The sequence below is a fragment of the Diabrotica undecimpunctata genome, chromosome 2, assembly GCF_040954645.1.
Source record: "Diabrotica undecimpunctata isolate CICGRU chromosome 2, icDiaUnde3, whole genome shotgun sequence".
Classification (NCBI taxonomy): domain Eukaryota; kingdom Metazoa; phylum Arthropoda; class Insecta; order Coleoptera; family Chrysomelidae; genus Diabrotica; species Diabrotica undecimpunctata.
In genome coordinates, this window is record NC_092804.1 from 6,829,031 (window position 1) to 6,854,693 (window position 25,663).

At 32.4% G+C, this 25,663-nt stretch overlaps 1 protein-coding gene across 1 annotated transcript; it reads left to right on the forward strand.

Annotated features, from left to right (window-relative positions):
• Nucleotides 1-22,242: 22,242 nt before the first annotated feature.
• LOC140433119 (uncharacterized) lies at nt 22,243-25,034 on the forward strand. The gene is made up of 3 exons (XM_072521172.1): nt 22,243-22,308; nt 23,569-23,661; nt 24,690-25,034. Exons 1-3 carry the CDS (start codon nt 22,243-22,245, stop codon nt 25,032-25,034), a joined length of 504 nt encoding a protein of 167 aa, XP_072377273.1.
• Nucleotides 25,035-25,663: the final 629 nt, after the last annotated feature.

Sequence of the window (25,663 nt, forward strand, 5' to 3'; positions counted from 1 at the left end):
TCTGGGACATGTCATGAGGGGCGAGCGTTATAACTTGCTATAATTAATAATACAAGAAGGAATACAGGCTAGAAGGAGTCGCGGAAGAAGACGAATTTCCTGGTTAAACAATTTGAGAGTTTGGTTTAACTGCACTTCTGCTGACCTCTTTAGAGCAGCGGTATCGAAAGTGCGAATTGCCATGATGGTTGCCAACCTTCTTAGAAGAGATGGCACATGAAGAAGAAGAAGAAGTACTTTTGATTGCGTGGTATATCTAAGCAGCATTTTTTACTTCTCTTTTGTATTTGTGTGCATCTTTGTGTTGGAAAAATATATTCATTATATTATTATATAATTATTATTTAATTATTTTCTCGTTTATCTCTTACATCCACTCGACTGCCTTCTAAACTGTCTATTATCTCTGAGACATTATCCCAGAATAAGTCTTTGGCAGCTGCTTTTTCATCATTATTTATTCCATACATACCAATTATATTGACTAATTTAGGTTCAGCAGAAAAAATTATTTTGGAGGTCAAATGGTTGGGATTTGAGTCTTAGAGATCAAAATTTTAGATGTCTTTACTATGCTAAAGCTTTGAGAAATGCTGGCAGTTCATTTTACAGAACATTCCAACAAATCCTGCTACCATGTCTACGTTCGTGACCTCTAGGTAATGTGTGGCATGGAATGGGTGTAGATGTAGCTAACGGGAAGGGGTGATAGCGTCTTTCTGGCCCTATAAATTGAAACAAATCGGCTATCGTATGATAACCCTAACACGAGAGTCTCTGGTCCTCCAAGTTAGAGGTTGAGACTTTCACTGGACCTTCATCATCATGACCATTAAAAAGATCTTAGATGTGTTTTCCTACAGGTTTTCTACATCAAAATTTCTCAAAGTGGTTCAAAAAGTCGAACAAACATTTGACCAATGTTGACCATTTGTACTTGTGTATTCTCGATGGCGACCGAGAAACAAATAGCCAAATTCGACCGACGTGACTGCTACCTGCTATTAATTCCATAGTTTAGTTCTTGCAGCTGAATAGAGTTTTGTAAAAATTAGAGTTAGATTTCAAAGTTCAAGTTTTAGATATAACTGCAGAAAAAAAGTGACGACGTAAGTAATTATATTCATTGGAATTAATATGTATAATATTATGTACTTTTGTTGCTATTTTTTCCATAAAATATGTCTTGCACTAGTACGGTTGGAAAATACCTTTCATTGTTAACAATTTTGTGCTCTCTTTTAATTGGGGCATTTTTTCATTCCCGAATAATGGAAAATTGGCTGAAATCTGGGTTTTTGAAATGGTATTGATATGTAGTGGTCACTGAAGCATCTGAATCAACTGATTGAGTGACAACTAGCAGAGATGGAGAAGATGCAACTCGTCCAAGTTGGTCTCTCTCAATTCTTGGCAAGGAGGTTCTTTACCAAAAAAAAATTCGGGGAAAAATAAAAAGATATATTCCTAGCTATCTCACGTTATATGGCTTTATTGAAGTTGGCAACGAACGGGCATCAGTAGGCCAATGCGTTAATTGTCACAAAATTGTTGCTAATGGGTGCTTGGTTCCATTTAAATTAAAAAGGCATTTTAAAAGTAATCAGCCTTGTTTAGCCAATAAGGCCAAAGAAACCTTCAAACTTCGTGCATCATCTCTTCAGTCAGGGTCGTGCATGATGGAAAGAGTCTGCAAAAATGAAACGAAAACGCCACTGTAGCATCGTTTATTGTTGGCTTACAGATTGCAAAAGCTGGAAAAAACCATACCATTGCCGAGGAACTGATTAAACCTTGCGTGAAGGATGTCGTAAAATGCATCTTAGGTCCAGATATGACCAAGAAGATTGATCATGTGCAGATGTCAAACAGCACTATAAGCAAGAGATTTCAGACTTTGTAGAGAGAGAGAGCTTATAAATAGATTAAAAACTTGTGAATTCTTCAGTTTACAGCTTGATGAAAGTACCGACGTTGCTGGACTTGCTGTTCTGCTTGTGTTTGTGAGGTTTCCATTCGGTATGAAAATAGAAGAACTTAAAAGTTATGTCACTGGTGAAATTTTCAAGGCTATCCACAAGTACATATATAAGAAAAAATGGTACAGATTGGAGTAAATGTGTGAATATTTGCAGTGATGGAGCGGCTGCAAGGGTTGATAAAATTAGAGGGGCGGTGTCTATAATAAAGGTAGTGGCAGAAAATGCCTCCAGCGGTCGTTGTATCTTACATCGCCATTCTTTGGCAACTAAAAAGATGCCGCAAAATTTGAAAGGCGTATTGGATGGTTCTGTGAAAATAATTAACCAAGTGAAGTGCAGTACGCTTTAAGCACGCCTTTTAAATCTCACCGCTGAAGATATGGGTATGGATCACTTCAATCTTTTACCCCACACGGATGTCCAGTAGCTGTCGAAGGGAACAATTTTAGGGAGACTGTTTGAACTAAAAGATCCACTGATTATTATATTTACAGAGGAGTACTTCATCCAAGAATTAAAATATGTCAATTTGCTGCTAAAATTGGGATATCTTTTAGATATCTTGGAAATAATTAATAAAACCACCACATCGCTTCAAGTCAAAGGTGGAGCACAATTAGATAAAATCAAAGCCTTGCGTAAAAAGTTACATTTTTCAAAGCATGTGTTAAAAAGAGAAACCTCACAAATTTCTCTCGCTACGAACTTCTTTAAAATTGTTGACATTGACTAAGATGACTTATATAGCTGGATGATGGACCCGTCTTCATGCAACCCAAAAAATAAACCTGTCAGAATGACAAATGAAGTTTTTCAAAATCTACTTGAGATCAGTGACGATAGAAGTTTAAAACTCCAATACCGTGAAGGAAGACAAGAAGAGTTCTGGATGCAGGTATATTCAGAAAATTATGTTGTTTGCAAGGATTCGGTGAAAAAACTTGTGTATTTCACATCGACTTATCTCTGTGAGTCTTCTTTCTCCACATATGCTTACATTAAAAGCAAATACAGAAGCATACTTCAAGCATCAAGGGATTTGAGGGTCAAACCTACAAAGATTCCCATAATTTTAAAGGATATAATGAAAACATCATCGAAACAGTTTCATTCATCACATTAAGTAAAAATATTTGAATATCAAATGTACTGTATTTGATTGATCTGAATTAAAGTTTATATTGAAATCAAATAAGCCTCAGAATTGTATTTTTTTTCATTTTTTGTAGTTTTCCAAATCGCTTCAAGAGTTGGTGTGCCTTGAAATATTTTTAGCCTACAAGGGAGCCTCGACTAAAAAGTTTGAGAACCACTGTTCTACATTATCTGGGATAGAGACTGCTTGAATGTTATCATTTACTTCAGTAATTACTGAGTAATTGCTATAGTGAATTTTTTCTTCATTTGTGACATTCTTATTTTTTGAATGCTTTAAAGTGGTCATGTTCTTTTAGTAAATCCCCCAGTTCCTCACTTTTGCTGTTTAATCATGCCTCTGTCGATTTTCTGATTTTTTTTCTGAAGATTCTAGGAAAATCTTTATACTTCGCTTCATTTTAATTTGTGTGAGATTTAATTTTTCTTTTAGAGTATCTTTAAGTTTTATCTATTTTTTATCTCTACTTTTAGTTTTTTGTACTTCTGCATAAGTTTTTCAACTTTAGGTTTTATCTTCCCTCTGTGTTTGATTTTTTTCAGTTCAATTGACATTTTACCGGATTGTGGTCGGAACCGATGTCAACCTCGTTATATGTTTTCACTCCACTGATTCCATTTCAGGCATACCCAACGCGTAAGAACGAAACAGTGATCTTCATCTTGAATTTAACGCCGATTTGGTAAACCGTAAATTATAATAACTAAATTTGGTAAAAAAAGTACTCAAATCATGTTTTGTTTAATGGCCCAAAAATAATATATAAAATATTATATAAATATGCGTGAAATAAGTTTATTTTTTTCATTTATTATTTTTATTTCATGCTTGAAGCCTCTCTCCGCATGTGATTTATTTTACGGCTGGTGCTGAAGCTCACATCCTACCTTGTAGCGTTTTCTATTAAAAAAAATCATATTCTGTTACCATTGCTTCATTGACCTACTTTTGCCACGACTGTATTTTTCTCCTATTTTTCTTCTTTTAAGTGGTCCATTTTCAAACTTTTTTTGGGCATTTCTCTTCGGTCTTTCGCTGTAAATGTCGTGATTTCTCTAATTTGTAAGTGCTTAACATATATAATATAAGTCTAGATCTCCCTTAATACCAAATATAGCGTAATCATTACTGAAATAATTATCAGAAACTTGGAGATTTTTGTTTAAAAAACTTCAACTGGAAGTTCTTTAAAGTAGGACAAATTGTAAAATCTGAAAATTTAATAAAATTTCCTTTGAATAAGAGGCGCCAACTTTCAGCAATGTTTATTAATTGTGCAATTACACCAAGCATCATTCCAAAACAAAATAAAGCATTTGTTTAATAAAAAATCAAATTTAAGAGAAAGCTCCTCTGCGCGAGCTTTTTGAAGTTAATTTGTTTTAAAGGCGCGAGGGACTGGAGTTGTTGAAACTTACGTAAAAACCGAAATTAATTAACCATGATAAGAAATTTGAGCATTCTTTACAATTCAGCCTAATAGGGGCTTTACACGCACCGAAAAACAAAAGCGGAAAGAAAGGGAACGAACGACAAAATATATAAAACAAATCCTAAACGGAATTGGAATTGAGGTCGCGATGTAAGACATTGGAAAATGTTGTTTGTATTAGAAAATATCACTTTATTATAATAGAACGAGCCTGAAAAATGCCAGGAAAATGATTATTTTAAAATAAGATAACATATTTATGTGGAAAACAAGACGGAGTGACACATTTTATTTTTTTTTTTTTTGAATAAGGACTTAGAGATAATGTAAAAAAGGAGGTTGTTTCAGGAGGAATCATTTGATAGTTTCCTAGGGTCTATTAGTCATTAAAGACCAGTTTCTAGAAAAGATAGGGGTTATATGTTATCCCAAATTTCTGATATTGTTTCGAAACTTTTCCGAGGAGGTTCTGAGCTTTTATAGAGCTTTTATGATCTTTTCGGCATAAAATGTTTTGAACTAAAATTCAGGAGGGAGCCTTGAAGTTTTAGCAAGCACAAACCAGCTTTTTATTAAAAAAAAACTAAACTACATGTGCCAATACAAAAAAGTTTTTTTTTTGTTATTGGCATATACTAGGTGTCAATCAGCCAGTTACAACATGACTAATACCTTAAACATATAAATTTTATGACCGTAAAGTCCATAAAATATCAATAACGAAAAGCTGAATAATATGCTTTAAGAACTAAAATTAAAATAATATACAAGTTAAATATAGCATCTTTTCAACATCATCAGTGTATTCAAAAAACGGTATACATAAGTAATATAATTCAAAACACTTTTTTTCTATTATCTCCTTTTTATTTATTTTTTAAGAGTATGACACTAGGACGACGTCAGATGATATCATTAATGGGAAAAGATGAAAATGAAATCACAACTAGAGAAAACATACTGACACGAATAGAAGAATTTTACACAGAACTTTACAGAACACATCAACAAGATGATGAGATGAGACCAGCACGGAAATTAATAAAAAATGTTGGATCAGAAATAATGCCAAAAGTAACAATTTCAGAGGTAACTACAGCATTGGAAAATATGAAGAGAAATAAAGCTGCAGGAGAAGATAATATTACCACAGATATGATATTAGAAGGAGGTAAGGAACTAATTGCAATTGTAACTAAGCTTGTGGACAGTTGTTTACATCAGGGCAAAGTCCCTAAGAGCTGGAACAACTCTAAAGTAATCTTATCACACAAGAAAGGTGATAGTCGAAAATTGGAAAACTACAGACCCATCAGCCTACTGTCACACCTGTTTAAAATACTCACCAAAGTCATAACTACTCGACTAACAAGGAAATTAGACGAATACCAACCATATGAACAGGCAGGTTTTATAAAAGGCTATTCAACTTCCGATCACCTGTTAACCACAAAAATATTAATAGAAAAATGTAACGTATACAAGTTTCCAGTTTTCCTAGCATTTGTAGACTACGAAAAAGCTTTCGATACCATAGAACACACGGCCGTAATAAACGCAATGCAAAATTGTAGAATAGACCGCAGATATATTAACTTAATAAAAGAAACTATGAACCGAGCTACAGCTACATACTACCTAAATGAAAATGAACACACGAACCCTGTACCATTAAACAGGGGAGTCAAACAGGGAGATACTTTATCACCCAAACTGTTTACCTTAGTTTTGGAGGACGTTTTTAAAAACCTAAAATGGAAATATAAGGGAATAAACATCAATGGCCGCTGTACATCAGTAATCTACGATTTGCAGATGACATAATCCTGATAGCTACTGACCTACAACAAATACAAACCATGCTTTTAGAACTACATACCGAATCTTCTAAAATAGGACTGAAAATGAATTTAAACAAAACAAAAGTCATGCACTCCGAAGACACCGTGACAATAATAAACGATAAAGTTATAGAAAAAGTTGAAGAATATATATACTTAGGACAAAAAATAATACTAAATAGGGAAATTCAAACTGAAGAAATAAAAAGAAGTAGAAAGTTAGCTTGGGCAGCATTCGGTAAACTGAACTATATACTCAGAAACCAACAAATTCAATTACATCTTAGATCTAAAGTTTTTGATGCATGCATTATTCCGATATTAACTTATGCGGCACAAACATGGACAATCAGAAAAAAGAATATGAATATACTTAGAGTCACTCAACCCGCGATGGAAAGAGCAATGCTAGGTATATCACTTAAGGACAAGAAAACAAACACATGGATAAGACAGAAAAGCAAAGTCACCGATGTGGTGCAAAAATCATTAAAGTTGAAATGGGAATACGCTGGACATGTAGCTAGGAGCGATCTAAACAAATGGCCCAGATCAATTTTAACCTGGAGACCATACCAACACAAAAGACCCAGAGGCAGACCTCCTATGAGATGGACAGATGATCTGAAAAGGACTGCCGGGAAAAATTGGATACAAGTAGCGTACAATAAAAAACAATGAAAGGGAAGACTTGAAGAGGCTTATGTTCAGATGTGGACGTGAATGGCTAGACAAAGAAGAAGAAGAAGATCTATATTTACATACAAACAAGATGATGAGGTTCTCAGAGTTCCACAGCAAACTCTTGAGCAGCTATCTACTCAATCTGACAGCTGCTTTGCTATGGACTCTCTAAGTTGCTTGCCACTATTCTGCATATACATATTGTGGCGAGATTAAATAAAACGAGCGGTTCGAATTTATATACATATATTTATTTATAACTTTACAGTTCGGTAGTATCTTAACAACTAACTCTACTTCTAACATTGTTACCTAAATATATACCAAAAGTATTATGTTCGAGAATATTCTGACGTAGTCCCACCTCTAATTCGCCTACGTGACCGGTTATTCTCTCTCGCACTCGATACACCGCGAAGCTTCGAGAAGGGTATTAGAGATGCAATACAACCGTTACCTGGGCCATGCCGAGAGCATGTTCGTAACAATATATTTTTTTGATAGTAGATACTACAAGACTATTTTGGTATTTGACAGAAATTTTATTAATGCATTATAAATTCTCTCATTTACATTAGCTAGGAGACTAAGGATATTAAACGGGGCCTGTACATTAAGATCATGTAATTGTTGAATAAATTGATCTGTTTCATCCTTATATTCTTGGTATTCAAAAAAAATAACTGATCTAAATCACCTTTTTTGCCACAATTTTGACAAGGATCATTTTCGAGAACATGAATGTAGATGTGTGGGATAACAGGCGTGGTCAAATCTAAGACGTGTTACAGTTGTGATCAATTTTCTTGAATAATTATATGGCTGGAACCACGTTTTATTCGGTATTTGATTTTGTATACTGCAGTATCTAGAAGGGTTGGTATAAATATGTTGTGACCAACATTCGTTCCAAATATTGAGATATTTCATTCTAATATAAACTACTGCATCACAAAAACTTACAGGTAGTTTATGGGTCAAACCATTTTATACACTTTTTTTGCCAACATAAATATCCACATACTCGTTATGTTCGAGACCGACATCTGCTTTAACCCATACAAAATTAATGTTTTTGTTAACCTTTTGCAGTTCTAAAATCCTTTTTTTAATTGCATATATGATATAATTGGAGGAGTAACTTGGGTATTTAGCCAAAACCAAGGAACTTAAAACAGACAGAGAGTCCGATATAATTATTGCAGTATCAATTGTAGACTGTGATAAAAATGTCAACGCTTCGTAGATTGCAATAGCTTCAGCACTAAATATAGAAAATATGTTATCCAGTTTGTAGGAATAATTAATATTTTTGGAGGGAATATAAAAAGCACATCCCACACCATCCTTGGACACAAAGCATCGGTGTATATTGCCACAGATTCCTCGAAGCTTGCAAGTATTGAGTATAATAAGTTAATTTTAATGTGAAAATTATCGCTATATGAAGGTTTTACAATCTTTCTATTTAGAAACAATGAATTGTAATCATAAAGATCTAACAAAGTTGAGCTGGGATTATATAAATCACTAAGGATATCTCGATTAGATTGAAGTGCTATACACACTAGTGGAGAATTTTTCTTCGACCAATATTTATTTGTCAATTCTTGTTCATTTACAAAAAAAGAGGTTAGTCTTTGTATGTGGGTATATTTTATTTTATAAAAACTTTTAAAAAAAAATAAAAAATTTTTCTTCTTAAGTATTTTAATAATTCCCTCAATTTTGCTTTTAGAATGCACCATGCTGTTATATTTTGGAAAATACGATGTCGGTGTAAAATAACGAGCAAAAGAATTGGAGATAGTTTCACCACCTATTACAGTAGTTCCTTCTTGTGTAATAATTTTGGCTATTATATTTCTTTCGGTTGCTTTACCTGTCAAATGTTTAACAATATTCCACAGGTTTTTGGAAACATTCTTGTTTTTCTCAATTTCATTTATAAGGTAATCTTTCTTAGCAATTTTTATTAATATATTTAGGTATTTTCTATAATTGAAATATTAATTTTTTTATTAAAATTGTCAGGATATTTGATATATTTACGATACAAGAGATTTTTTGTGTTTATGGATTTAGCAAGTTCTGCAATTATCCATCCAACTTTGGCGCTTCTTCTCATTTTTTTTTGTGTTTTTTATATAATTTTTTTTGTTATTATTATTAATTTGTTAAAAATTTCACATAATAAATAATAGAGCAACTTTTTTTGTTTCATATAAGCGTTGTACAATTCTTTTAATTTTATTATTTTTTCTATTTAATAACTTTAAAAAAATTGATAATTTTGGCAAATTTGGGATAAACTAATTGAACTGAATTGAAAGTTTTACCAGATGTGTATTGCCCAGTACAAAAGTTTACACTGAAAAAGTTACAAATAAAACTTTTACAAAAAGAATATTGTAAGAACAATGCCCCTTACACATAATAAAAGAAAATGAAAGGCATTTTAAAGATACACAGAGCAGAATTCTGAACATATTTTTATAAACATAGAATTAAATAATTTTGTGATTAAATTGTGTTATTTTTAATTTATGATTTAGGACTTCACAGGCTGTTCAACTAGATAAATAAAGATTATTCATTTCATATATTCCCATATCATTTGAATTTGATGGGTTTTTTCTATACCATGCACTAAATTCCCATTAGATAAAAATGTAATGTAAAAACAGACATTTCCGACCGAACCGTCTGCAAAATCAAACAAAGTAAGACAAGCACTTGATGGATGACCATGTCAGTTGATTGTTAACTTTGTTCGAAGCGGGCTACATAATGAGCCAATTGTGGCCAGAAGAAGTTTTCCTGAATTTACAGATTTTAGATTTATTTTGTTTGTGACAGGTGACGTAAATATCACAAATAAAGAAAAATAAATCTATCAGATAGATATATTTTAGCTAAGCAATAGTATATTGTAGTAGTTTATCTCTCTTTACGTTTTTTACTGTTTTTAATATCAAAGTTTTACAGATTTTGTTAATGTAGGAGGGATTGATTGATGACAGAATAAATAGAAAAATAAAAAAAAAAATACAATTTTTAATGGAGGTTTTCAGAAATTAAAAAAAATGGGACATCATCTAGAGAATGTTGCAGGGAAGGTAGCTACAAAGAAAGTCCATAGAACGACATATTTGGCGGTGATGTCATCCTTATAATGTATAAGTTGTATGCCTCAAATGAACAAAGAGAAAGCTTTGCTGCAATTTTTAATTTATATAAAACACAAACGAATAAATATTTGTGTTTTTCGATATTAATTGCAGTTAATTTTTGGAATCTTTTTGGCAATTGCCCTTTGATAGATTAACGGATAGATTTAACAATCTTTAAACCACCAGTTACCCGATTGCAACAGACGACTTTTTAACTTTATTATTTATAATGAAATTTTACTATTTACTGTTTTAAAACTATTTACTTTTTCTTTTTTGATAATTCTTCCAATTTTTATACGGACTGAAATGACTAAAATTGTCTTTCAAATGGACATGATAGCAATATGTACTCCCATAACCAGTTTTGATGTACAAAGGAGTTTTTCAGCACATAAAGTGATGCAAGACAAAATTTTACAATGAAACATGTAACCCTTAAGTACTATGGCTGGGTCAAATATGACCCTCCACATTTTTAACGTTAATTTTCGCTACCGAAATATAGATGGCGCGCAGCTCACATTCTGCTACTCTTCTATCGGCAGGTAATTTATCGATCCACGAAAATTCCGTTAGTCAATCTGTTACTATTGCAGAGTTAAGCACGCGCAGGGTCACAGAAAGAAGCGGAAGGGCTAAAAATTATAGACAATGGACTAGATAGTTACAGTGAGTTTTCAGACCAGGCTAGTGAACAAAGTGATCACGAAACAGACGGTAAAGAGAAATAAGATGATGACAATGAAAAAAATTGTCAAATTGATAATTCCGTGTCAGTGAATCTTCGAGTGAAGAAAGTGATATAGCTGACTTAAGGGATGCGTTTTATAGCAAAAACAGTTACAAGTGGACTAACACTCCTCCTACTTTCTCGTACACCTAACCATAATTTACATAGTCATTTACCTGGTATTATTGGAAAAGCTCAAGCTACTAGGCCAGAGAAACCAGTTGATGCTTGGGACTGTATTATTAGCCACGATATGTTGCAAAAAATTATTGAAAACACCAATGAAAGAATAACTAGTCTGACTTCTAAATCTAATTTACCCTTATCATATCAATATAATATCTCGACATAAATAAATTAAAGGCCTTCTTGGACTTATTATATTAAGCTGGGGTATTTAAATCCTATAATGAAGGTTTAAAGTCTTTATTTGCTACTAATGGTACTGGCTGTGATATATTTCGAGCAACCATGTCATAAAACCGATTTTATTTTTTGTTTGGAAGCCTTTGTTTTGACGATCTCGCTACTACACAAGAACGTATTACTCACGGATATAAACTGGCAGCTATATCTAATATTTTTAATATATTTATAACTAATTGCCAATTGAATTATAGCTGTGGTGAATATCTCTTAAAGATAAAATGCTTATTGCATTTAGAGAAAGGTGCCAATTCAGGATGTACCTCAAAAATAAGCTAGATAAATACGGTATAAAAATGCAGTGTTTAGTAGACTATAAGGCACATTATTTGCTGAATGGTTTTGTATATACTGGAAAAGACACACACAAAGCAAATCCAAAAATGTTATCCATCCCACTATAGATGTATTGACACTTATTCCACCAATATCTGATATAAATTGAAACATATCACCAGATAATTGGTTTTCGTCCATTGAGCTTATTAAGAAACTAAAAAGTCATAAGATTACATATGTCGAAACTTAAAAAAAAAACAAAAGAGTGGTTCCTTCTGAATTTCTAAACAAAAAAACAGCCACCTAATTCTGTCCTACTTGGTTTTGAAGAAAGCGAGAGCATTGTATGGTTTCGCATTTTGGACATTGGAGTAAATGCTAACGTATTTCCAACCACTTTAGGTCAAGAATTTACCAATGCCCATTTAACTTGTAGAGCTCAGCAAACATGTTTACCGAAAGAAATTCGTAGTGTCAATTTTAAAATTTTCAAACTTCAGAAACCAATGCCGCAAATCCATAGCCGCAACAAGGAAAAAAAGGAAATGTGTAAAATATGTACATATTTAAAAAACCAAAAGAAAGAAATCTCACCGTGCGATACCTAAATGTCGAGATTTTATTTGCAAAAATCATACCGCATGAAGACGTTAATCCCAAGTTGTTTTTTTTTTATTTTAGGTAAGTACTAGCTATGATACCTAGCTGGAGATTACGGATAATAAAACTGCAAATATTTATTATTTTTCGTATAATTATTGAAAATGTATAGCTATGTTAATTTGACTGGATACCAAATTTTTTTTCTAAATACAGTTATAACTAATAAACCAAATTTGTTTTTTCTCTATAAAAATGTAAAAGTCGTTGTAAACAAATAATTTAATATAAAAGCAAGTTAAAAAAAGTAAGATTTTTTTATACAAAAAACAAAGGTTCCAAATCTAACCCTGCCATTGTATAAGTGTTACTATTTTTGGTCATAGCAGTTATAGACCAGGGCGGATCGGTTTTGAGGTGGATGGGAGAGGTGGCGTTCGGATTTTTGCAGAAATAGTTAGGTGATAAATTCAGTAATAAGAATTAACTTATTCTCGATCTCAAATATGTCGGGAACATTAATAAAAAAAATTTAAATATTTAAAAATTACTAAAACATTTCATTTTTGAGCAAATAAAAACAAAAAAAGGGGGGAAACAAGCCTTTTCTTACTCAATGTTTTTCAACCAATTAGAGAACCTTCATAATTCGTCTAGAAAATCTTTAAAACATAGTAAACTAGTCCTCCAAATTTCATTAAAATAGATTTAACAAATTTTGCATAATAATTTTTCAACCTAAACTTTTTTAATAAAATTGAATTTTTTTTTTAAATCTTTTATAACAAAATTAAGACCATATAGAAGTTTGTCAATTATTTTACTTATAAAAAGGTACTTAACCTATATAACGAACTTTATGAAATTGAAATCGGATTATTTATACGGTCTCAGGAATGCTTTAAACTTATAAACAATTTTTTGGCCTAAAAGGCCAAACTATTAGATTAAATTAATTTAATTTTATTTTACGATTTTGTTTACCCCATGATTTTGTTTTTGATAAGAAAAAAAAACAATTTTTGTTTTTATTTTAAGCCTTTTTTTATTTTCATTCCTTTTTGCGCATATTTTATACTTTTTCAAGTGCAGCTTTAGGCTTCTTTTTCTCTATTATGTCTATTGTTATGTATTATTGTCTATGTTCTCTATTTTCTCTATAACACATACAAGAAAAATGTTTCTAGTTAGTAATTTCATAACATACCGTCTACATCAGCTTCTCTAGTATGACAGCATTGCCAGCAAATACACATATTAACCACTTCACAGACGCAATTACCCAGAACTCTCCTAAGAAAATTAAAAAGCCCTCTCAAAAACGTTCGCATATACCAACACATTTGTCTAAATTATTTAGAAATATATTTCCATACGGTTAACGCTCTTATAAAATCATTATAAACTAGTGGCAAAGGAGGGATGGTAACCAGATGTTTCTAATTGTCTTCCGTTTCTTTTTGTTTTCGTTCCCTAATAACTTATTCTTCTTGAGTGAGCACTCGAGGTCCCGGCTCGACAACAAAGACGAAATACGGGGCACATCCAGAACTGGCTTTAATTTATATATAGAATAGTACATTTTGCAATATTACAGGGTCGTTTATTAAGTAGATTTTTTTATATTTTTATACATCTAGTATAATAAATACTCCGGTCAATATAGATATTTAAAATAACAAAAATTCCCGGAAAGCCGAATATTGGTGAAGACCATTACAAATAAAGTTTTAAAAATCCCCATCGATCGTATGTGTGCTACAAAAGTTATTCGAGGTCAATGGTCAAGATTTGAGGTTTTTGGATTTTATTTTTCTCTAAAACGGTAAGTTTTATCAAAAAAAACCTTAAACCAAAGTTGTAGATCTTGAAAATTCTCTACAAAAACAGTCTGTATATTTTTTTTCCTAAGAGTTACTATTTAGTGTACTCGGCGCGTTTTTTACCGTGGTTTCCCCTGTAGGCCTACTCCAGTAACTGTTATGACAATTTCAGAATAATTGAAGGAAACAATACCTGTCAAATTATATATATTATCTTAATATTGGTATTGATTATTGATATTGCTATTGAATATTGGGTTAACTATTGTTTTGCTTTCTTTAGATATTTTAATCAGATTTATACTCTTTGAAAGTCCACTTTAACAGCCAGGTCTTCTTCGATTTCTTCTTCTTTTTCAATTTCTTCTTCTTCTTCCTCTTGCTGAAAGTTCATACATTGTTCAAATGTGGTCATTGGTTTCTTCATTAAAATCACAGAAATCTTCCTCTATATTGTACTCAACTGGACATTTGAGCAAGACTGACCTTGGCAATTGTTATATGCTGGAGATCACAGTAACCCGCTTCATTGTCACAAAATAAGCAGTATTTTTTAAAACAAAAATTTGATTCACTTACTCGTGTTCTAGTACGAGGTGGACTTATTTTCGAAAGAACTTTTTTGTTGAGGGAAGTCTTTTTTGAGTTGAGGGTAATGATGATGAGAGTAAGTATGCAACGTTTCCAAAAAAATTAGCTTACTAAGATTATTGTATTAGTTTTTGAGAAAAACGTCAACCAGCTTTGAATAATGTGATTTGGAAAAAAACACGTTTAATACTATACTTAGGTACTTATATTCGTCGACGAATGGAATCGTGAACCCTTCTAAAATTTTTTACTATTTTTGGTCAATAGTTACAGTTTCTACATTATCTTCTTTGACTTTTCTTAAGTTTTTACTTATATTTTCTGGCATATGTAAATGTAGACATTCATTTCTATAGAAAAAAAAATCAGCACCAGCTGTTTGTAAAATTTTTCCAAGAAGCTGTGTTTCTACTGATAATCAGAATTAAATATTTATTGGTACAATACACTAAAAATTTCGGTAATATCCCTTATATTTTACTAGGCATTGTATCTTCCACACCACACAGTATACATTGTTTTTATAAATCACCTACAATAAAATTCTTAACCGTTTTAGTTTGATATTTGCCACAATCTATGTTGTGGAGGTACAAATACGTGATTCGTATTTTAATGCAAGGCTTTATTCACTATCTGATGCACCTAGCAGTTAGTAGTTTAATTGGAGACGGGCGATGCATTTGAATACGTGTCCAAATTTACTGGGTGTAGAGTGTGAGATTACGCTCTATGCAAATTTAATTCCTTTCTTGAATAAGGATTGCTGTTTTAAAAATAATTGGTTACAAAATAAATAGCATAGTCAAAAATGATAATTTTTTAAATGGCTCTGATTCTTCCTGATAATGCGTGTCGCGTACAAAGATATTTTGATTAGAGGAACTGGAATCTGACGTATCGTATAAATATTTATTCGAATTACTGTATTGCCCTTAGGTGACATGCTCATCATCCGAATTATCTAGCTATATATTGGTAATCTGTACTGGGAAAATTATAAATACTAAGAAGCTCAACACTCAAAGGATTCTGACGAGCTAGAATAATTAATGTATTAGGGATAGATATTGTGAAATGCAGAGGAGTAGAATAAAAGGAACAAGAAATAAACGTCCAAATATTTTGGTTCATTAAATATATAAAATTAAATTATAAAAATTAAACATTTCAAAATTTTAAGAGCGTAGGCGCAAAATTTCGGGCCAATGCTTTTTAAATGCATTCATTTTTTTCGAATCCTGAGAAAACTAACAAATATTTTTGAAAAATTTAAACGCAGAATAAAAGATTACATTATTTCTGATGGCCGAAAGTCCCTAAGAATAAACAAAAAGTTTTTTTGAATTGGATATTTAAAATTAAACTTCACACTAAATTTTCTCTTTTTTTTTCACTCCTGTAACTTATTAAAATAAACATAATAGAAGTTTTCAGCGACTTTCGGCCCTCAGTAATAATGTGTTCTTTCATTCTGCGTTTAAATTTATCAAAAATACTTATTAGTTTTCTCAGGATTCGAAAAAAAAAAGAATGCATTTAAAAAGCATTGGCCCGAAATTTTGCACCTACGCTCTTAAATTGAAAGACTTAAATATCAAATAATTAATAACAAAATATAAAGTAATTAAAGGAAATATAAAAGAGTATATTTTCAAGCAAGTATTTTAAATATATTAGGCTTACGTTTCCGTAATAATCTTTAAATTTATCAAAAAAAAATGCACTGCTCTAATGAGAATAAAAATTCAAAAACCTACAGTTTTAGTCCGAGATTATCTTGTGTGTCACTGAATGTGACTGGAGACCGCAGTGGATGATAATCTCTTTCTATATCCTATATCTTAATAACTATTTTTCTTAAGGGTGGAAATTTCTAAAAAACCGAACTAGGTTAAACCATCGATGGGAATGGCTGAATGTGATGGATTCAGGGTAGAGTAGTATATCCTGCCTACCAACTAAAACCACCCTCTCCTACTTGTACGCAGTTGACTGTCGCACTTACCGTACTCCTAAAGTGGGATGGCCGCTGTAAGGCTGACGATTCTTTTGTAGCACTTCTTTCTTTTATCTAGATATTTTCTTTGTCGTTGGTCCGGCTGGTGTTTCTCTTCTTCTTTTTTCTTTTTAAAGACTGCTCGGATATAATTGTGTACACTATTCCATCGCTCCTTACTTTCCGTCATCTTCACGATCATCTCTCTCACAGTCACAGGGTTTATACCTATTTCTTTTTACATTCTAATTCTCTCCACTATCCATCTATTACACTCCAGCATTTTGTGAGTAACGATGTCGAAGTATTCGTAGTATAGACATTTATCTGTATCAGTCTTTTTTAACCTATGAAGATACGCCCTGAAACAACTATGAGCACGTCCTATGAGCACTTGCGTCTGACACTTGCGTCTGCACTCTGACCACAGTCCATCCAGTCCCTTAAGCTCGGGATTTGCATCTTAGTGGACTGGGCCACAACCTCCTCAGTCTTCTTGTCATCTTTCCATTGATCTTTTATTTTCTTTTTTTACTACTACTACTAAGGATTTCCACAGTTTTCACTGTCTTCCTTTACTCAACCGTTTTCTCCAATTTTCCCTGTCACTCCAGTCTCCATCTCTCAGGGTTCTTTTCTCCATAGCCTCGTCGATTTCATCTCTGAATGACCTTCGGGGTCTTCCTCTCTTTCTTCTTTCAATCGGGCTCCATTCTGTGATTTTGTTTATCCAGCGTCCTCTGTCCGCTCTTCTGACGTGGCCGTACCAGGATAGTCTCTTCTCCTCTATATAGTCGATTATGTCTGATTGCACTCCCATTCTCCGCTTAATCTCTGCGTTTTCAATTCTGTCTCTTTTTGTAAGTCTACAGCTTCTCCTCAGGAACTTCATTTCTACTGCTCTTATTCTACCTCTATTTCTCTTGTTTATTGTCCAGTTTTCGGACCCATATGTCAGGATACTTCTTGTCAGGGTATTATATATTCTCTTTTTTGTCTTTATCGTAATGTTCTTATCCCACAACACTGAGTTTAGTTGTCGTCTTATACAGTTTCTTGTTTGTCTCAGTCTGTTGTTTATATCTTCTTCTGTTGTTCCCTGGTTCGATATTATGGTTCCTAAATACTTGAATTTATCTGTTCCATTTATTTGTCTTCCCTCGTCTATCTCTAGGTTTCTCATATCCTTGTTTTCTGTTGTTAGGTATTCGGTTTTCTCTAAGTTTATTTCCATTCCGTTGTTTTTATATTCTTCTTCTAGTTTTCTGAGCATAAAGCTGAGATCTTCTTCATCTTGTGCGATGACTACTTGATCGTCGGCAAAACTTAAGGTGTATATGTATTCGTCTCTTACTGGTATGCCCATTCCTTCGCACTTTCTCCTCCATGGTTTGAGTGTCTTTTCCAAGAATATTTTAAACAGAGTAGGGGACGTAGCACAGCCTTGTAGAAGTCCTTTTGTCGTCTTAAATGGATTGTAGGCTTTATTTCCACATTTAATAGCTACTTTGTTTTCTTTTTTTTAACAAAGTATTTTCTTTTTTTATGGCTGTAAAATGCTCTCTTCTTTCATAGATATGTCTCCTTTCTACTGCTAACACATGCAGAGGAACACAACCCGTGATAGGCCATGTGATATTCTTGAAATGAAACTGGAACTGGCTGGACGTTACTAGCTCCTTTCATCCCCCGATAGTCGAAATGGTAGGCATAAGGGCTGGTATTCTGGTTCTCTGGAATTAAAGAATTCTAAATAGATTTTATAATAATAATTTGCCATTAAATATACGGAACGCACACAGTAAAGTTAACATTTCCGGATAAAACCGGAACATACGGAGGAGGATAAAAACACGAGGAGTGATCAAGTTCGTTCGATTACTTCCCAAAAATTTCTTTCAATCGTTTTGTGAAAGTGAAAGCAGCTGGTCGTTTATCGTGCATTTTGGAAAACACGTTGTAAGTATCGTCATTTTACACAAATATTTCTAATTTCCATTTTAAATCATTTTATCGTCTTTATTATTTTGTATTATCATTTTTAATTTAAATCATTTTATTATCTTTCAAATTTTTATTTTAAACCAGTTTATCACCTATTTTATTTTTGTCCCTAATAGCACACGTGCGTCCAGTGGACGTCCAAATACGTCCCACACCGACTTTAAGGACGTCCCTCGAACGTCTGCTTTGGTACCAAGGACGCCCTTTTAACGTCCTATATTGGTCCTAATGTCGCTGTGCCAAACGTTCTATGGACGTCTGAGGATGTAAATTAGACGTCAACGCCATTGTATAAAATACTAAAAGTGGTGTCATCCTGTGCATATTAAGAATGTATTTTGGGAAATAAAACGTAAATGTTTAAAGGAACTTACGTTTTTTATTACATTTATTTATTATTAACAAACAGGACAAATCCACTGTCAAAATAATACAAAAATGCAACATTACAGAAATATAAAATAATTTTAAATTATTAAAAATAAATGTTTAAAAAAACTTACATTTATGATTACATATATTTATATTTAATTATTAATAACAAATGGAACAAATTCACTGTCAAAATTATACAATAATGCAACATTATAGAAATATACACAAAATTACAGATAAAAATAAAATATACATGAATAAAATAAATAAGTACACATTTACAAAAAGTATAATTTTGCATTTTAGTCCTTCAAATAGTACCTAAAGGTATTGATACAGAAGTTTCAGACCATACCTAATTTGAAACATAATTATTTCTGCGGTAAGGAACATGGACATGTGAATCTGGTAAGAGAATCCAGATTCAATAAATTGATTATACCAGAATAAGAATATGGTGTCACAATTTACAAGAATAGTAGATGCTTGTAGACAAGTCAGTATAAATCTATTCGACATAAAAAATGTTTTTAATGCAATTATAACATCATCATCATCAGTGGCATTACAGCTCGTTATGAGACAAAGCCTTCTTCAGAACAATCTTCCATTCGCCCCTGTCTCTGGCAACTCTTCTCCATGCTCTAAGTCCGATAGACTTCAAATCATTTTCTAGGTTGTCTTGGTATCTAAGTCTCGGTCTTCCTCAATTATAATACATTTAGTGTAAATTAGTAGAAGTTGAACTACCAAACATGGCAACGCTGGTTTTCGAGTTTTGACGTGACAACGTCTTAAATTAGGTTGTGGCTCGGAGTCATTTAAGAAAAAGTGTAACGCCCGCTCACGTCTGTTACAGTGAGTCGCCGAACGAGAGAGAGGCCCGCTGGACCGGCGAATGCCTTGCGTCTCTCTCCCACTCAAACATGATCGGTCCGCTGCGCGCGGCACTAGAGAATTAGGCGCGTTGAATCGCTAAAGTTGAAAATCGTTGAAAGTATCGTCAGCTGTGTCTGTAGTGAAAATGTGGAGTGCTTAGAGTCGTCATTTACAACAACTACAACAATAAAGGTAAATAATTGTACACTAATATTTCATTATCGTAAACTATGATTGATTGATTAATTGTTAGATTGACACAAAAGTTGAGAAACTGAGTTTATAGGTTATGTCATACTATTGACAAATGTTGATAGTGTTAAGTAAATTATTAGTTTAAATCACTCTGCAATCAATCGTAATTCAGTCGATTGAGAAGAAACAGCGCGTATTGCTAGTCAAACATTTAAAATAACAAATTATAACTTCTAACCTGTCAAAACAGGGCGACCAAACAAACGAACTAAACCGACCAATCACCACGCGCGGAGTTAGAATTTAACTGTGTTTAGCAAGAATTTCAAATTCCAATTTTAGTAAATGTTTTAATTTTCAACTTTACCATTTACATTTACAAATTTTAATTAATTTCAAATTTATTTAGCAAAAATTTGAACCTTCGATCTGAATAAGTGTTTTGATTTTCAAATTGATTCTTTAAAATTAAAAATATTAAAATATATATAATCAGAAGTGAACGTCACATAACATTATCTGTACTTATTATTATTTAATATGTAGGGAAATACATGTGACCATACTTGGTAGACACAATTGGAAATAGTAATTTTTTATAACTGAAAAAAATAAATATATAAAATACTGGTAGCAAACAATAACTTCAATGATCGATATCTCCGCAACTAATTGATATATCGAAAAAAATTTCAAATAAATTTTGTAGAAAATAATAAGATCAATAATATAATATAAAATAAATAATATATAAAATAATATATAAAAATATAATATATAAAATATAAATAATATATAAAATACCTAATAAATCGGTAATGCAATTCTTATTTTCATTCAATTCCTTGTTCCTATTGTGCAATTTAATAATATTCATATCAATAAATATTCTACCGAGAAAAAGACGTTGTCACGTAAAATCTTCGCCCGTAAAACCGACTTTACAGGCAACCGATTTTTTCCAAGCATTATCTGAAAACAAAATTAATGTACATTCATAAATTTAACAAACTTATTTCAGATTTAGTTCATTATACTTTGCTTATTGTGAAAAAATCATCATTCAAAATCGTTAAATTAAACATAAATTTCAAGTGCTGTAGTTTTAATGAATCTCGCCTGAACTAGAAGAATACCAACCCAACCATTGGTATATATTTCTAATGAAGAAATGGGCAGTAATTACACTTTGATGCTTAAAAACAAAAATAACAGTGTATAAATAAAATATATTGCCAACAACAAACCTTCATCTCATATCTCTAGCTGTTGTAGTTCATCTCAGCAATCTCATAGCCAGGCCTGAACATTTGTAAGTAGGTAAATTTTACCATCTAAATTACATATAAGACATAGTTAACGATATGCTTCATCGGCTGTATATGGTTACTTAAGCGATAGTGTAAATTCTTAAGTGTACCTTAAATTGATTTATGTTTACAAGCTACTAACATTTTAAAATCATAACTATATGTATTTCTTCAAAAGCTTTCTATTGCTTTTTCTCTAGCCAACTATATTTTCCTTGAATTTTATTGCGCACCATCTTCTTAAGGCTTCTCCAAACAAATTCGTTTATAGTCTCCTCACCAATTTTGGAAAGCTCATTATCCTAAAATATAAATCAACATGTAACAGTAATCTAACTACCCCGCAAACTTGATCATCCATGCTTAATTATTTTAGCTTAAACCATCTAATACAAAAACAGCCCAACGAAAGAGAAATAAAAATGTGAATATTAAATAAGATATAAAAAACATACTACAGAGTATCCTAAATGCCTACTTTTTATTCCGCATATGACATCTTTAGCTAGTATACATACCCGTGTTCTCCTGTACGACAACAGTATCAAATTTATTTTCATCAAAATAGAAAGCTTGAAGTGGAGTTTACTTTAGAAGATGAATATTCCGTAGCAGAAAATTCGCAGACTTTTCAAGTGCCTCCACAAAACGCCCCTAGTTGCACGGTTCAAAAACGTAGCAAATAATAAAAAACAACAAAAGAAAAATCTGAAAATTGGAGTAAACGCCTCGTAGCGATCCGATCAGCGAGACGTCAAGAATGGGGGAAGGGGGTGCCAGAAACGAAACAATCGCTGAACAAATGGCGCGACACAAAATACTCCTGGTAAAAAATAGTCGCAGCAGAAATTGCACAACTGATATTCCATTGTATGTCCGGTGGAAAAGAATGTACGACGGTCACGGAGTTGGTGGATAAAAGGCAGGGCCCGGCGGTGAGGGTGAAACGGTCGCAGCATGGACTGGACAATACAGGAGCCGATTGCAATTTAGAATCCAGCGGCATCAAAGGACGGTTTATAAGCCATTCCAATCGTTACTTTGTTGGAAATACTAAAACATGAATCTTAAAAGAATCAAAATGAGATGCGCTCTTTTTACGTCCTCTGAATACTCTATATGATGTTTTTTTGCAATTTGTATATGCAAACTTCAAATTTTATTATTATTTTTGTACAAAGAGCGTTTGTATAAAGGACATAGAAGACAGTAGATGTTTAAGGTTGTTTAAAATTAGCTGGCAAACATATGTTTTGGTTTTGTTAAGGTTGCTAAGGTTATATGGTGATATTGGTGAATTTTATTGATGAAATATTCCAGGGTAAGAAATATTAAATATCATTTATAGAATCAGTCATAATAGTGCTAGTAATAAAACAAAATAATTTTGATCTAATATTTTAATGTTATTTAGTTAATGATTAATTAAAAGCACATGTGCAACTAATTCCACTTTCGATGATTTTATTTTAATTTTTTTAGATAATTTTACTTTAAATGTAGTTGATTATATGAACTTAAACCTCTCAATCTTAAGTTAAATTAAGCATTCTTAAATTTTTTTCACTTAAAGACGCGTCCACACTGGAGCAACATTTTCCAACATAATACAATAAAAACTTGTTTCAACATAAAATGTTGGTGTTGCGATTCAACACAAGTTGTAGTATGTTGTATAAATCCGTTTCTAGCGGTAAAGATCAAAGGATAATATGAAACAAAGTGAAACATTTGTCAACATTGTTTCGATGTGGACGGATTGTTGCGAGTTGAGACCTGTTGCAAATTGAGTGACTAGACAGTAGACAGACCGCCGCGTCTATATTTAGTGATGGCGTTTAAGTGAACTTCGGAGAATTGTTTAAATTTAATTGACAATTATAGACAACATCCATGTATTTGGAATCCTAAAAATGTTAAGTATAAATGCAGAGAATCAAAAAATGATGCATGGAATGCAGTTTGTTCAGCTGTAGGGTGCTCATCTCAGGAAGAGGCAAAAAGAAAAATCCGTAATTTGGTGGCTCAGTTTTATAGAGAGCAAAAAAAATATCGCAGCATGAAAAAATCTGGAGCAGGCGCTTAGTTTCATTCCAAGTGGTTTGCCTACGATGCATTAGTATTTCTTCGAGACAAAAACAAAGTCCGCCCATGCAAGGAAAGTGAAGCTGAGAACGTGGTAAGTAAACACACAATGTTTTTAGATATTAACTTTTCTGTTATTAATTATTCAAACAAATAAATAGGCAATTTCAATTTATACATGAATTATAATTCAATAATTATTCTGCCACGGCACCATCCCCAAAGGTGTAACGAAAAAAACTGCAAACTCTTGCCTAATATCTTTTGCTTCAGTTGATGCATTTCGTGCAACTTTCTTGTATGAAGTAAATGTATTACTCTGAGTTTCTCTTCTCCACGATCCTTCTAAAACACGTCCTGTATCTTTATCTTCACCGTCATATGTACCTGGGGGATTGTAGGAATTTTTAGATCTTGAACTATTCCTTAAAAAATTATGCAAGTAAATGCAAGCCATAACAACAACTTCTGCAGTTTCTGGTTCTAAAAGTAAGGGTTTTCTAAATATTCTAAAAATCGAAGATAACATTCCAAAAACATTTTCTGATATTCTTCTCGCTCTACTGAGACGGTAATTAAATATCCTTTTGGGAGACCCTTTGTCCTGCGCCCCAGGGTGGGGTTTCAGTAAATTTGGTGATAATGGGAAGGCATCATCCCCTAAAAATACGCGAGGGACTAATTTCTCACGTCCTGGTAAAGAGCTATATTCTGGAAGGTTGAGTTTGCAGCGAGTTAATAGTTTTTTGAATAATGTATTTTCGAAAACTCCTCCATCAGATATTCTCCCTTGGGAGCCTACATGAAAATACAAAAATCGGTAATTAGCATCCATTACGCCGAACAGAACAATGCTAAAAAACGTTTTGTAATTGAAGAAATCACTTCCACTGTTTTTTGGTGCTTGTATTGCAATGTGCTTGCCATCCATGACGCCTACACATTTTGGAAAATTCCAAAGAACACTGAAACCATTAGTAATTGTTTCCCATTCTTGAGCAGTTTTAGGCATCTGAAATACAAAGATATCATTACTTATACTAAAAATGTAGATCACTGTAATATTAGGCGTTTTCCTACTTTGTAGTGTTTACATTTTATACAATGTATTTTTCTTTTCAGGATGACCTTAATGACTCTTCCTCCGAAACGGATTTAGATGATTCACAAGTAACAGATTGTGATGAAGGTGGAAATGAGACCCAAGAATTTCAAGATGCAGAAAATGGCAACGAAGGCATGAAAGACTTGTATAACGATGGTTCTCAAAACCCATCAACATCTAACGCTGCTTGTGAGAAGCCTTTGGCATCTAACAAATCCTCTCAAGAGCCTCGTAAAAAAACCGTGGAAAATCCGAACAGCACAAATCTTGATGAATTTAAACACCCTAATAAAACTAGACGTGTCACACAAACACTTACAAGCAGGGGCGGATGGGCAAGTAAAATTCTACCGGGAGAATAAACGACGGCGGCCCAAAATTTAAATATATATATATATATATATATATATATATATATATATATATATATATATATATATATATATATATATATATATATATATATATATATATATAATATATACACATGGGAGTTTTTTTGATTTTTTTAAACTATAGAAACTTGAAACTTGGAATATAAAATACAAAGTTTGCTCTAGAAAATTCTATATTAAGATATTTAAGATATATAAATAACAAATTAATGTGTTATAAGCTATAGGTGAATGAAATATCGTTTTACATATATAGCTATCACTAAATGGTAACCTATTATTTATTATATTAATACATTAAAGCGTCCTTCATTAATTTGGTTGTTTGACCCAAACGATTAATAATTTCATCATTGTTGATATCGCTCAGTATATCATTTTCAATATTCATCAGCATGAACGACTCGAGTCTATTATCAGACAAGGAGTTTCTTAATCTATTTTTGATAAATTTTAAAGTTGAAAACGATCGTTCACATGCCACTTGCGAGATGGGCAATGAAAGTATATATTAATAAGCCAATACCAGCGTGGAATAAGCCCCCTTAAACAAATTATATTTTAAAATTGAACCGTAGCAACAAATGACACAGTTC

What these genes read in the sequence shown, in the direction of transcription:
- LOC140433119 (XM_072521172.1), top strand. Translation starts at nt 22,243, where the DNA reads ATGGGGGAAGGGGGTGCCAGAAACGAAACAATCGCTGAACAAATGGCG. An exon ending in CGCGACACAAAATACTCCTG is followed by an intron (nt 22,309 to 23,568) that starts GTAAAAAATAGT and finishes GCAGGCGCTTAG; the next exon opens with TTTCATTCCAAGTGGTTTGC. An exon ending in AAAGTGAAGCTGAGAACGTG is followed by an intron (nt 23,662 to 24,689) that starts GTAAGTAAACAC and finishes TTTTCTTTTCAG; the next exon opens with GATGACCTTAATGACTCTTC.